Source organism: Pistacia vera, unplaced genomic scaffold (assembly GCF_008641045.1).
Source record: "Pistacia vera cultivar Batoury unplaced genomic scaffold, PisVer_v2 Contig183, whole genome shotgun sequence".
Classification (NCBI taxonomy): Eukaryota; Viridiplantae; Streptophyta; class Magnoliopsida; order Sapindales; family Anacardiaceae; genus Pistacia; species Pistacia vera.
In genome coordinates this window covers 346,714-362,076 of record NW_022195927.1, presented here as the reverse complement: position 1 = coordinate 362,076, position 15,363 = coordinate 346,714, and the positions used below count along the sequence as shown (strand labels likewise).

The window sequence follows — 15,363 nt, the reverse complement described above, 5'->3', positions numbered from 1 at the left end:
TAATTCTTTATTCTTTCTTTAATGCAATGACCAGGTTTACCAAAAAAAAAAAAAAAAAAAAATTGTCAATCCTCCAACGAATGTTCCAAGGTTTAGAAAATGAAGGACTTTGATTTGAACTAAATTAAGATTCTTTAACAGTATTGATCCTATCACTTATAATGAATATTTTTTAAAATAAATATCAGGATTCATAACACAATTTATTTTTAAAATACTTGCACATTATCAGGCCAGTCATGTACTCATGAAACTACACCAGAATTAATTCGAAAGCATGATGGGAATACATATAATTATAAGGCTAATTAATTAACCACAGTGGATTATTTATCTCTAGAATTTTTATTAATAATGGAATACAACATAGCATTTAAAAAAAAAAAAAAAAAAACCACAATGGATAATGCCAACAGGAGCAAATAACCCATAGATTAGAAGCAGAGATTCCACCAATGGAACAGTCACAATTAAGCAAATAACAAACACAGCAGTGAAACATAACGATCTAACCAGCAAGAAAATCCCAAGCCCAACGCCCTCTTAATTATAATAAGCAGAGGAACTTATTTCCATTACAGAGACCCTAGGATGATTAGGTACTAGGAGGATCTGGGACATATTCCTGCGGCTTCCAGAAGCCGTTATCCAGCTGAACCATGCACTTGTTCTTCACACCAGTCCACCAATTGGCTGGAATATGGTATTCGGTCTTTAAAATATCTAACCCTTTGTTCACCAGGTTATAATCACGATCAACTACCAACTTAAACTCCCCACTTCCTTGTGTCCCCGCAACTCCATGGAGGTAATTCTCCAAATTATGCCAAACACTCAATAGGGTTAAAAGGTCGGTAATATCGGTCTTCTCGTATGGTGATTTGGTAGTGTCGATTTTTAACTCTTCTCCCACATCAACGTAGTTGTGGGATGTATCACCTAAGGCAAAGGGTGGAAGACAAGGAACAATATCTTTCGCGTTTCTAATTCGTAAGAGATGAAGATTGCTAAGCGCATCGAATGCAGTCTTGAAGCCATCGTCTCCAACATGAGGGCTCCCAAACACAAAGGCTGTCACCGTGCATGCGGTGTGTGACCCTGTAGGCTTATTACTTTCACTGGCCACTATGTCAGCCGCATTCAATGTTGCAAGAGCTGCGCCCAAACTGTGGCCTGTTACAGTTATACTAATCTCTTCGTCGTTGTATTTGTCCACCAGGGCCTTCACTTCTTTCAGAACCTGAATAGATAACAATAACAAAAATATACATTAACTTTTCGCTTGATAAAAGATATATATGTCAACTGGATAGAAAGATACCTGTTCTCTTGCACTAGACTTATTGTATGTGGAGTCAGATTTTGATTTTGTATAGATGGAGTGAAATCCATCGTGAACCAGAGCATTGTTGTTCCCAGTAAATATATCTGAAGCTGAGACCAGATCAAATTGAAAATCTTTGATCCACTCCACTTCACCTTTCGTTCCTCTCCAGCTAACCAAAATGTCTCTCCTTCCTAACACATCTTTTCCTTCATCTGTGACCACAGCCACATAACCAATCCACGCTGATTGGTGAGCAACAGCTACATTGTCGATGTCAACCTCTGAATATGCATAGAAATAGTTGGTCACAGTATACTTGTATGGATTACCATCTTGTAGGTCAACCTCAGAGAAGAGTTTTTCCGGGGGGAAACGGGGAAACCCGTACGCTCTAGAATTTGTCTCGCTATTGAATGAGTCATAAATAGCTTCAACCCTTTCACCATAGTGAATTACATAACGGCGGAGATTAACATTGAGAGGCTCTAATAGACCCTTCCAGTTGTTTGAGCCGCTTAGCTCTTTCCAATTATCAGCTATACTACCCATCACTTCTATTTTTTCTTTCCTTTCCCAACTATGTGTTGTGAGGATAGACTAATACTGCATGCTATTTATAGATTGATTTCTCGTCCCTTCACACGCCCAAGTGCCATCCAAACAAATGTCACATGAACCTTGTGCCATCCTTAATGACTTCTGTTGTTTTCCTTTCCCATTGTTTGGAGTATTTGTGCTCTTCAATCTGTTACACATGCAGCTTTTATTAATATACCAAAAGATGTATTTCTTTTTTAGTTATAAATAAAATACGTGCGTATATTTTATAATAAAATTTTGTCTTTTTTAAACCCTCAATGTTTTCATTGTTTACAAATCCTCTTTTAATATATACTTGCGTAACAGGTTGGCACTCTTAAGGACTGAGGATAAGGTTTGCGGAAATTCTCCACTATTAGCTGGCCGTCGGCCTGAAAGGACTAAGGGCTACTGTGATGTAAACCGAAAATAATTAATGTTGATGGCTTCTTCTGTTATTGTAATATTAAGAATGTGTGAAACGTGAAAGAAAGAGATATTTAATACCCGCTAAGTTACAACAAGAGGGAATATTCATGAGAATAAAATAATTGGGGTCCCCATAGTCATTAATTCTTCATCTTTATCGTCATTTTGTTTATCATCAGATTGCCAAGGATAATGTATTTTCTTTATTTGTGAATGTTTCATTATGAAAGTTCAAAAAGGTTCAGGTTTATAACCATATATAAAAATGACCTCTCTGGCTTATAAGTTCAAACTATCCATGAAGCTCTTGTTACCTCTCTGTAATGAGGATCTTAATTTCTTGATTTAATCTGTCAAAAACAATGTTCAAATAACCTAAAAATATGTCACTCTTTTGATTTTTGGGCGTAATGCACCTCGTCAAGCGATGAGCTCGGTCGTTATAGTGAACTTCTTTCTGACAACTGTATATTATGTCTTCACGGTTTCTTCTTTTAATTTTAACTTGGTTTTTCCGAACCCCACTTTGCATTATATGCCAAATAAGCTATTATTACATATAGAAAATATACACATACGTGTACATAACTTGTCTGCCGTCTTCGCCAATTCTTTTTAATTTTGTCTTTCTTCACTTCTTGCCAACCCCACTTTGCGAGTACTCGCAACGTGAATCATAGATGCTCTACTTATCTAAATAGTTATAAGTATTTATACTGTATAGCAGTCAGATTATTGACGATGGTCAGGTATTTATAGCCTTCAAATATATGGTATTGGTTATATCTTATTAATTTGGTTGTGGCACAAAAAAATATACGGGCAAAGCTGCAATACAGTACAGATAATTGCACATGAATTTAGCTTACATTAGATGTAGGCTTCCCAATTTTTCATTATCTAGTATACGTACAGCAACCAATCACGGACTGTCAAAGATGCTTTGGTAATTGGCATTATGTGTCTTTTTTAAGTTTTTAACTATATTTTAATTGGTTAATATAGTATGCTCTCAACCTTACGTTGTTGGGTTATCTTATTTGGTTGCAACACATTTAATATGGCCAATCCTTCGATTCATTTCAAACAATCAAATGTTCCAAGGTTTAGAAAATGAAGGACTTTGATTTGAACTAAATTAAGATTCTTTAACAGTATTGATCCTATCACTTATAATGAATATTTTTTAAAATAAATATCAGGATTCATAACACAATTTATTTTTAAAATACTTGCACATTATCAGGCCAGTCATGTACTCATGAAACTACACCAGAATTAATTCGAAAGCATGATGGGAATACATATAATTATAAGGCTAATTAATTAACCACAGTGGATTATTTATCTCTAGAATTTTTATTAATAATGGAATACAACATAGCATTTAAAAAAAAAAAAAAAAAAACCACAATGGATAATGCCAACAGGAGCAAATAACCCATAGATTAGAAGCAGAGATTGCACCAATGGAACAGTCACAATTAAGCAAATCACAAACACAGCAGTGAAACATAACGATCTAACCAGCAAGAAAATCCCACGCAAAACGCCCTCTTAATAAGCAGAGGAACTTATTTCCATTACAGAGACCCTAGGATGATTAGGTACTAGGAGGATCTGGGACATATTCCTGCGGCTTCCAGAAGCCGTTATCCAGCTGAACCATGCACTTGTTCTTCACACCAGTCCACCAATTGGCTGGAATATGGTATTCGGTCTTTAAAATATCTAACCCTTTGTTCACCAGTTTATAATCACGATCAACTACCAACTTAAACTCCCCACTTCCTTGCGTCCCCGCAACTCCATGGAGGTAATTCTCCAAATTATGCCAAACACTCAATAGGGTTAAAAGGTCGGTAATATCGGTCTTCTCGTATGGTGATTTGGTAGTGTCGATTTTTAACTCTTCTCCCACATCAACGTAGTTGTGGGATGTATCACCTAAGGCAAAAGGTGGAAGACAAGGAACAATATCTTTCGCGTTTCTAATTCGTAAGAGATGAAGATTGCTAAGCGCATCGAATGCAGTCTTGAAGCCATCGTCTCCAACATGAGGGCTCCCAAACACAAAGGCTGTCACCGTGCATGCGGTGTGTGACCCTGTAGGCTTATTACTTTCACTGGCCACTATGTCAGCCGCATTCAATGTTGCAAGAGCTGCGCCCAAACTGTGGCCTGTTACAGTTATACTAATCTCTTCGTCTTTGTATTTGTCCACCAGGGCCTTCACCTCTTTCAGAACCTGAATAGATAACAATAACAAAAATATACATTAACTTTTCGCTTGATAAAAGATAAATATGTCAACTGGATAGAAAGATACCTGTTCTCTTGCACTAGACTTATTGTATGTGGAGTCAGATTTTGATTTTGTATAGATGGAGTGAAATCCATCGTGAACCAGAGCATTGTTGTTCCCAGTAAATATATCTGAAGCTGAGACGAGATCAAATTGAAAATCTTTGATCCACTCCACTTCACCTTTCGTTCCTCTCCAGCTAACCAAAATGTCTCTTCTTCCTAACACATCTTTTCCTTCATCTGTGACGACTGCCACATAACCAATCCACGCTGATTGGTGAGCAACAGCTACATTGTCGATGTCAACCTCTGAATATGCATAGAAATAGTTGGTCACAGTATACTTGTATGGATTACCATCTTGTAGGTCAACCGCAGAGAAGAGTTTTTCCGGGGGGAAACGGGGAAACCCGTACGCTTTAGAATTTGTCTCGCAATTGAATGAGTCATAAATAGCTTCAACCCTTTCACCATAGTGAATTACATAACGGCGGAGATTAACATTGAGAGGCTCTAATAGACCTTTCCAGTTGTTTGAGCCGCTTAGCTCTTTCCAATTATCAGCTATACTACCCATCACTTCTATTTTTACTTTCCTTTCCCAACTATGTGTTGTGAGGATAGACTAATACTGCATACTATTTATAGATTGATTTCTCGTCCCTTCACTCGCCCAAGTGCCATCCAAACAAATGTCACATGAACCTTGTGCCATCCTTAATGACTTCTGTTGTTTTCCTTTCCCATTGTTTGGAGTATTTGTGCTCTTCAATCTGTTACACATGCAGCTTTTATTAATATACCAAAAGATGTATTTCTTTTTTAGTTATAAATAAAATACGTGCGTATATTTTATAATAAAATTTTGTCTTTTTTAAACCCTCAATGTTTTCATTGTTTACAAATCCTCTTTTAATATATACTTGCGTAACAGGTTGGCACTCTTAAGGACTGAGGATAAGGTTTGCGGAAATTCTCCACTATTAGCTGGCCGTCGGCCTGAAAGGACTAAGGGCTACTGTGATGTAAACCGAAAATAATTAATGTTGATGGCTTCTTCTGTTATTGTAATATTAAGAATGTGTGAAACGTGAAAGAAAGAGATATTTAATACCCGCTAAGTTACAACAAGAGGGAATATTCATGAGAATAAAATAATTGGGGTCCCCATAGTCATTAATTCTTCATCTTTATCGTCATTTTGTTTATCATCAGATTGCCAAGGATAATGTATTTTCTTTATTTGTGAATGTTTCATTATGAAAGTTCAAAAAGGTTCAGGTTTATAACCATATATAAAAATGACCTCTCTGGCTTATAAGTTCAAACTATCCATGCAGCTCTTGTTACCTCTCTGTAATGAGGATCTTAATTTCTTGATTTAATCTGTCAAAAACAATGTTCAAATAACCTAAAAATATGTCACTCTTTTGATTTTTGGGCGTAATGCACCTCGTCAAGCGATGAGCTCGGTCGTTATAGTGAACTTCTTTCTGACAACTGTATATTATGTCTTCACGGTTTCTTCTTTTAATTTTAACTTGGTTTTTCCGAACCCCACTTTGCATTATATGCCAAATAAGCAATTATTACATATAGAAATTATACACATACGTGTACATAACTTGTCTGCCGTCTTCGCCAATTCTTTTTAATTTTGTCTTTCTTCACTTCTTGCCAACCCCACTTTGCGAGTACTCGCAACGTGAATCATAGATGCTCTACTTATCTAAATAGTTATATGTATTTATACTGTACAGCAGTCAGATTATTGACGATGGTCAGGTATTTATAGCCTTCAAATCTATGGTATTGGTTATATCTTATTAATTTGGTTGTGGCATAAAAAAATATACGGGCAAAGCTGCAATACAGCACAGATAATTGCACATGAATTTAGCTTACATTAGATGTAGGCTTTCCAATTTTTCATTATCTAGTATACTTACAGCAACCAATCACGGACTGTCAAAGATGCTTTGGTAATTGGCATTATGTGTCTTTTTTAAGTTTTTAATTGGTTAATATAGTATGCTCTCAACCTTCCGTTGTTGGGTTATCTTATTTGGTTGCAACACATTTAATATGGCCAATCCTTCGATACACTTCAAACAGTTGAACATGAATCTAGTTCACTGTGAATAGTAGGCTCAACTATTCGTTTTCATAATAGAAAGAGAGCATTCACAGTCTTTCAACGATGGCTTTGCTGCCTTAGTGTGTAATTTTATTTTTATTTTTTAACTATTTAATTTGGTTAAATATTGTATGGCCTCAATCCTATATATGTTGTTGGGTAATTATCTGACTTGGTAGTGACACAAATTTAATATGGACAATCCAGATATACCATACATATATTTGTTTCACATTAGATATCAGGCCTCCGAATTATTTATTTTATTAAGGCCTCATTCCAATGCAAAAGTAACATTGGAAAATTGCTCATTAGTTTAAGAATGTATGGGTCAAACTGGTATTGGACCTTATCAACCCAATAACAAAATACATATTAAATATTATACAGTGTCTTTGCCCAATTCCAATTGAGGCTAAGGTTAAATCAATCTTGTGGATTGACTACCATATAGGATGACCCACTTTGTAAAAAAGTTCATTCTATGGGCCGACCCATTCTATGAACTGGACCACCCACTAGTCAGTCCTCTTCATGAGCTAGGCTACTTTACGAATTTAGCCTCTTTACGATCAGGGTCACCCTACAAACTGGGCCAACTTGTGCCTTGGACTGCCCCATGAGGTGGGATTTTCTACAAGAGTAAGCTAAATTGGACTCTAGTCCATTTGCCTACATTTGTCCCAAAATAGGAATTAGAATCATATCACCTTCTTATTTCATTCAAGATCTAAAATCTTACATGAATAATAGTTCCTTCCTAATTCGAACTCTCATATCAAGTAGAATTGAGAGTTTCACTAGGACTCTAGCATCCTTGGCTCATTACTCTCATTATTCATTTAAAAATAGCCTAAAGCTTTTGCTCTCAAAGTTTTTGCTCCCAATAACTACGACCTCTTCAGCTGTAAAGCTTAGTTTCGACTAACTTTACCACCATTAGCCTCTGTGAAGTTGTGCTCTGACCACTTTACTACAGCAAACACTACACCGATTGTCCGCCAAGCCTTTACATTCGTTCTCTCTTTTTGTGTTGATCTTTCTGATTGTTAGTCTCACTTCTCACAAGATATGTCATTTCTGAATCAACCATAGATTTTACCATCTACAAAGAATATTTTATTAAACTTTAGGAATTAAACCACGTTATATGTGTAATTGCTGTGTTTCTCTGATTATATAGCATATAAATATTTTTAGAATAAACAAAGTTAGACATGTAAATTTAATAACAATATTACATTAGTGTAACACTAGTTTTTTATTAACTTTGCAATTATCTATTTTATTTTTTGTTTAATTATTTTTAGTTTTCACTCATCAAATCTTATTATTATACATCAATTTGTATGTATTTCTATTCATTTACAATATTAAATTGACTAATCATTTAGGTGGATTGTAATGTCAAGCCTTTATATAATATGATGGAGAGCCACTATGCATACACATATAGAAGTGCTAAACTCTTTTGTGAAGTAATATTTATACCTTACTGATCATAAAATAATCAACATATATACGATAATATAAGTGTGAAAAGCCTTTACAGATTAGTTGATCTTTGACGTTTCTTTCACTATCCCTTTACTTGCAAGCTAATTTTTGAAGAAGCTGTTCTATATTCCAGAAAATAAAATTGTTAAATAGCATACTTGTTGAGACCTTTTTAAGATAACTCAAACCATGAAAAGATATTGTTCTTATATATATAGATCAGAACAGATGAGAAATTGTCCTTATCCAAGCGCAATAATACATGAACTGCAAAGAAAAAAAAATCTTATCACACTTCAAACGGGTTGACTACTACGGCCAGTGTTAATTTATCAACCAGTTTTTTTTCCCAAACATCTAATTAATTAGTTGATGAAGAAAACCAGATTTAATAAGTGTTTATGTCTTCAGTCTTCATCATCCTCATGATCCATCAACTTCCAAGAGCCATCTGATTGTTGAACCATGCCCTTATTCTTTTGAATCCTCCATGAACTTGGTACAAGATATTCATCTTTTAAGCTATCGATTGATTTGTTAACGAGTGCAATATCACGATTGACCTCCAACTTAAACCCCCCTTTACTCCCTTGCATTCCTGCCACTCCGTGCAGATAACCCTCCAAATTATGCCAACTTGACAAATTTCCAGGACTCTTTAAGTACTTTGATCTTGTAGTATCAATTGCCAACTCTTCTCCCACATCAGCGTAGCCTATAAGTGGATATTTAGGAACTACATCTAAATTATTACTAACACGTAAAGCTCGAAGATCTTGATACCCAGAAAACACCTTCTTGAATCTTGAGTCACCAACGCGAGGACTAGCAAATACAATGGCTGTGACAAGACATGGTTTATTTGACTGGCCTTTAGGCCTGTTAAACCCATTGGCAACTATGTCAACTGCGTTCAGTGTGGCTAATGCTGCACCTAAGCTGTGGCCAGTTATGGTTATGCTAATTTCCTCATTCTTGAACTGCTCCACCAGTCTGCAAACTTCATGAAGTACCTAAAATAAGATAAACAAAATGGATGAGAGCAATTTTATAGAATTCCCATAGAGATAGACGTCTAAAAATTCCTCTTTTATATTAGCAAAAATGTGTATGCGACTGATGACTGTAATTTTTTTAAGTCTTTACCGTAGATTAGTCCAATTTTATCAGTTTAGGAGTAACCATTTGATTGACCACCGAGCATGGGAGTTTAACACAAAAAGGTAAATCAAAAAGCTTCCTTATTAATTGCCTCTTGATAAAGCAAAAGTTAGAACTTCAGTTTAGAACAAAGTATTAATCATGAAATCGGCTTACAGTATAATTTACTTCTAATTATTGTTGAGTCTATATAAAGATAACTATTTGCTCTACCTATAGATTTGATGATCAAGTAAACTGAAAAGCTTACTTATATGAGCTTAATTTTCTTTAACATAAATAAATGGTGACTTTGTTTTTAATGACTTAATTACTCAAATGTTATTGATCTTTCTCACATTTTAGATTACTGATATATATGCACCGAAACTTACTTGGTCTCTGGCACTGCTCTTGCTGAAGGGTAAACGTGGATCATCAGAGGTGTAGATAGAGTACCAACCTTGATGCACCTTGGTATCGTTATCATCATTACCTAAAATTTTATCTGCAGAGACTAAATTAAATTCAAAATCATTAACCCACTCCAAGGTTCGTATTGTTCCTCTCCAAGCAATCACAATATCCCTCCTCCCTAGCACTGCCCTCCCTTCGTCGGTAGCCACCGCAACGTACCCCATCCAATTTGATTCCTTGCTCCAAGCTTCCCTTGATAACGGCTTTATGATAAATGCATCGGGAACTTGGATCTGAGATGTTGCATACAAGAATTTGGTGACGTTGTACTTGTAAGGATTGCCCTTCTCTAATCCCACCTTGGAGAAGAAATTTTTCTTTGCATACAGACTATCTCCAGCAAATTTAGAGGCCTTCTCTGTATTGAATGTGTCATATGTAGATTGTGCCATTTCGCCATAGTGAATTATATACCTCCGAAGATCAATGTTTAGAGGATCCAACAAGCCCTCCCACTTATTTTGGCCACTTAGGTGCCTCCATTTTTTCGCCATGCTATCCACCGTTTCCATTTTCTTCTTCTTACCAAACCACCTTCTGAGGAATTGTTTTTCCATATCTATGTTTGAGAAATAATATATTGTTGCAAATACATAGAAAATTAGATATTGGATATCTATTGAGGCCTTGAAACTACTTTCTTCCTTTAAATTATATATATGAAATATAATAAAAATTCAGTATATTAAAAACAAAGTTTAATTATTTCTGAAGCATCTAGAGGGCACTTAAATAATGCTTACAAGCTGACAACCAGAGCACTTTCGAAACTCTCTCACGTATTGATATCTGTGTTGTTTAATTCATATATTCTACTAGGGATTGGTCATACTCATACATCACTTCGGGAATTTGTTTTAAGGAGTATTGACTATTACCCAGTCATTTTTGTAGTTTCAGAAGAAATAGATAAATAAATAAGTAAAATTCACCTAGTTTGTTCTAATAACCAAAGACAGCACCAGTTGAAGTTTGAAATTCTATTATATCAAACAATTCATTGATGTATATTTTGGTTCCATTTTTTAGTATTATTCTTGATTGGCCAGTCATAACACCTGGAATTTATTGTATTCTATAAATTAATGATCAATATTGCTTGTCAATATGGACAACAATATATCTCTTTCCATTCTGACTTGTCAAATCTTATACGACTCATTCTAATTCCTCAGCATAACTGAAAAAAAAAAAAAAAAGATTAACGGTAAAACATATGAAGAAGGTCAGCACAAGCATGTATGGCAACCTTTAGTTTCATTCCTTTTTTCTTTATTATTATCAGTAGCTAAAAATAGGGAGCAGTAGGCTCAGTTCCTTTGATGGAATGCTTTGTTTAATTTCTTTTTCGTCATGCATGGAGATAAGAGGAACAATTAAACTGATAATCTGGTTACCCAACAACTTCTATCCTCATATATATACTTTTCTTTAAAGGCCTTCCATGGTAACTTTATTATTCATAATAAAAATAAAAAATAAAAAAAAATACATCGGGATACATTAGTTCTGAAAATTTTGAAACAAAAGCATGCAGTATTTACTGCAATTTTACTCTAATATTGATGTGTCTTCTGTCACCTCAACAAACAAACATTGCCTACAAGTTTTCTTCTGTGATCACAAACACCTAAAAATAGAGTAATCTTTACTTTGAAGTTGTCCAACGACAATATATCTGCGGAAGTATGAACAAGATGCTCTCAAGTTGAAGAAGGCAAGTATTTGTGACGAAATTAGATACTTTGCTGAGGCTTTCATTGTCAGTTTCTTAAAGTTGTCTGTTACAATCTTGCATTCAAGGATATTCTTGTGCTTTCTTTCTCAGCTTAGAAAAGTTCTGATGCGCTTATAATCAATTATCAAAATTTTCTTAGCTTCAATTTCATTATTTTGCAAATTCACTTTATGATGTTTGTCAAATAGTGTGTACCACACATACAGTAGCGTGAAATGAAAAACCGAGTGAAAAAGACGTTCCAATTATCTTATTGTTTACACGAATTGGGCCTACAGCCTGCATTTGCCCAACAAAAATATTCTGTCCTACGCTTTCATTATGGCCCAAAAAAACACCCCAACAAAAAAAAAAATTGACCTTTGTAATGCATTGCACAGAGGGACAAATGAATCGTCCATCATTTTCCAGAATCCCAAAACCTTTTGAGACGAAACTCAGAAAGCGACTATGGGCCCTTGAATCGATCCACTTGACTTCCCTCTCAAATCCAGACAAAGGTTTCCTGCTGTCAACAAGCAAAGCATGTTTACTTAAATAAAATAGTTTCATCTGATATGGCCATTGATTCTTTAATAAAACAAACATGATTGTCTCTGACTCTCTGTTAATTCCAAGCCTTACAAGCTCACAACATGTTGACGGACCAGCGCAGTGGACAGTGACCACCCTCTGGTTGGTCCAAGCAAAAAGTTCACGGGAACAATTGGAATTAGTCACGGCCCCATAACTGTTGTTATACTTGCTACAGCTCCCAACTGCCCACTCAATTTAATTCTCTATCTCCCACACATGACGTGCGCACAAGTTTTATAATATACTACTTGATTCTATAAAAAAAATAATTTCTTCCTCTTTCAGATTAAAGAAGGAAAAAAACATGCTAGAGCAGGTTAACTTAATTATAGTACAATATATACCAACCTCCAAACGTTTTACTTTTAATAGTGAATATCACAAGATTTATTCGTTAATTAATAAGTGGTATGTTGTTTGACCATAAGAGAAACTCTAATAACTCTTTTTTTTTTTTTTTTTTTTAATAATTATCATCTCTTGAAAGCTAAATATTGTAGCACTGGCTCAAAAGGGTTTCCCAATCATGCCGTAATAGTCCCCTTGTTAAAATTAAATTAAAAAACCGAATTAGATACTTGATGAGCAAAAGTCATGTAAAAAAAATCATTGAGTGATCTGATGGTAGAAGAGTAAAAGAAAGTTTCATGAGCTCTTGAGTTTGAGTCCTTACAAACACTAATAAGAGTAGTCACTGGAGTTCTTATCCCGTCAATAGTTCTAGAGCTCCAGAAGATTAGTTGAGATACGTAAAAATTAACCCAAACACTGCAATAATGATTTTAAAAAAAATAAAAAATGTAAAGCCACCAAACTCATTATCATTTGTGTTGTATGCCAGCAAATTAATTAATTAGCAATGGTCCCTGTCTCCCAGACTACACCATTTTAGGTCAAAACATCAATTATGTACTTGTTTCCCAATATTGAAAAATTACGGTAATTATGTATTCATTAAATTAACCTACCCATTATAAAAATCACTTCACTTTTCTTATAAAATTATGTGTTATGTCTTTTGCTGAAAAGTGAAAATCAAGCACTCTCGAAATCTTAACTTTGTATATTATAAACTCAGCAAAAATCATGCAAAAGAATCGAACAAATAGTGCTAATATATTTAATTTCCTCGATAAATGCCAAAAAGATTAGTAAATTTATAATAAATAAAAAAATATAGTCCAAAGAGTAGGTTCAAACTTCAAGCCAATTACGTGGTCGTGGTCCATGCGTCCAGCTTGTAATTGTAGGTTTGGCCACCACCATTTACGTAAGAGTCATCTTGGAAGTTGGATGTTGTTCACGTAAATGAGGGAAGAAGCTGGACTTTGGGTTAAGGGCTAAGCCGATAATGCTAAAGCCTAATAAATCCTAAAAAGATTCATTCACTTCTGACTTCTCTGTAATTAATAAGAGTCTATCTCTCGAGAAAGTTACTGAAGTTGCAATGCCTTTCACCAAGCCATAGCCAACATCTCGTAAATGGTATTTAATTAGCTCAGTTTAGACTTTAGATTGCATGTCCTTTCCAATGCTGATATATGTCCTGAATCAATATCCAGGTAAACTTGCTAGTTTCGACATTACCTTTTTTTGCACTGTCCAGACTCCGGATAGCTATTATTCAGGTACGCAACTGCATCACTGTTCTAATCTTCAGCATAAAATGTGGTCATAATGGGAAATTTTGAACTCCATGATTGTAAGTTTCAGCCCAGAAGGGTCCTACTATGTAACTCTATTCAACCAGATGCAGAACAGTGAGGTTTTCAAAATTTGAAACAACCTTATATACAGTCATCATAGAAGAAAATTTAGCTATTTCCATCGTGGTTTTTTTTTTTATTCAGTGAAAAAGAAAATGAAAACATTTACATTTTAAATGGCATCTTCAACCAATATGGAAAAAAACCCAAACCCTAATATAATCATGCACATGATTGTGTATGGACATCAACTTATGCTTCGTTGGCCTTTGCTTACGAACCGGCTCCTGCACGAGAACACTTATTGGATGATCTGAGAGATTAAATTAATTGGAGCTCAAGGACCACCTTCATTAATTCATTCATTTCCAATTCTTCGTTACATTCCTTTCATGATTTCCTAGACACCGCTCTTAGCATTTATTCCTCTCCTTTCCTTTTACGTCTCTTGCTTGGGTAATAAGGTTAGTAGTACATCACACATGCTGGAGCTGAACTTCTGTCTTAAAGAGCTGTAATTGTGGTCACAAAATATATAAATTCCTGTGGGAATTGCCGCATTTGTGCTGGCGTACGTAGCGACATTTATTCTAACTGATAAACCCACCTGGCTTCCTATGTGTGCTGTTATTGTACAATTAATCAACCATTTGCATTGATCGAATGAAGAAGCAGGAGCTTAATTTAGAATCAATAAATAAACAGCTTAGTAATAATTAGTATGAAACTGCAAAAACTGTTAAACAAGAGTACTCCAGCGCTGGTTTAAAGGAGCTAGGGGGAGTTAGATAAATTAATTGAATGACATCTAATCTAACTTCAATATCATGGAAAACTCTATAACAGCTCACATGCACTCATTTCTAAGCCCTTTTCATTGCCATCTTTAATCAACAGATCTCCTGGCAATGAAAGGATATGAAACCAAAAACAAACAAACAAACAAACAAATTGCAAAAAAAAAGTTCTCTCAAAGACTAGAAATGGTGTCTGTAATCTGTCTTAATTCTTAAGCAATTTACAGTACTGAAAGTGATGTATCGACCATATAACTCCAATGCATATGCCAATCACCTACTGATTACCCAAGGACAAGTTTATGCAACCACCCCACCTAAAAGTCGTTCACAGGAGCTTAAACTTGGCCACCATCTATATAAACTTCTAAATGTTGATCAAATATTGTTACAACTTATGAACATTATTAGGGTTTTTACCTTAAATTACAAAAATATAATTTTTTTTTTTTTTTGATATGAAACAAAAGATATATATTTTTCATCTTTGTATAAAGAAAAGAAATTGAATTACAAATTGTATTTTTTTTAATGATCCAAGTACTCAAGTTAACTTACACGTATTTTAATTAATCTCTCTAAACCTTAAAACTATAAAATTTAGTGACTATTTCTATTAACAACAAAGGACAGACTCGAAATCAAAACTTTTG

The 15,363-nt window shown here is 34.8% G+C and overlaps 3 protein-coding genes across 3 annotated transcripts; all 3 read right to left on the bottom strand.

The window, feature by feature from the left end:
• Positions 1-325: 325 nt before the first annotated feature.
• LOC116126746 (phospholipase A1-II 1-like) lies at positions 326-2,068 on the bottom strand. The gene is made up of 2 exons (XM_031412412.1): positions 1,322-2,068; positions 326-1,240 (listed from the first exon to the last, which is right to left on the bottom strand). Exons 1-2 carry the CDS (start codon positions 1,874-1,876, stop codon positions 596-598), a joined length of 1,200 nt encoding a protein of 399 aa, XP_031268272.1. The 5' UTR covers positions 1,877-2,068; the 3' UTR covers positions 326-595.
• Positions 2,069-3,901: 1,833 nt separating this feature from the next.
• On the bottom strand, positions 3,902-5,219 carry LOC116126753 (phospholipase A1-II 1-like). The gene is made up of 2 exons (XM_031412420.1): positions 4,665-5,219; positions 3,902-4,583 (listed from the first exon to the last, which is right to left on the bottom strand). The coding sequence occupies exons 1-2, from the start codon at positions 5,217-5,219 to the stop codon at positions 3,939-3,941; spliced, it is 1,200 nt and encodes a 399-aa protein (XP_031268280.1). The 3' UTR covers positions 3,902-3,938.
• A 3,301-nt stretch (positions 5,220-8,520) lies between these two features.
• On the bottom strand, positions 8,521-10,450 carry LOC116126757 (phospholipase A1-IIgamma). Its single transcript, XM_031412423.1, has 2 exons — positions 9,812-10,450; positions 8,521-9,289 (listed from the first exon to the last, which is right to left on the bottom strand). Exons 1-2 carry the CDS (start codon positions 10,448-10,450, stop codon positions 8,684-8,686), a joined length of 1,245 nt encoding a protein of 414 aa, XP_031268283.1. The 3' UTR covers positions 8,521-8,683.
• Positions 10,451-15,363: the final 4,913 nt, after the last annotated feature.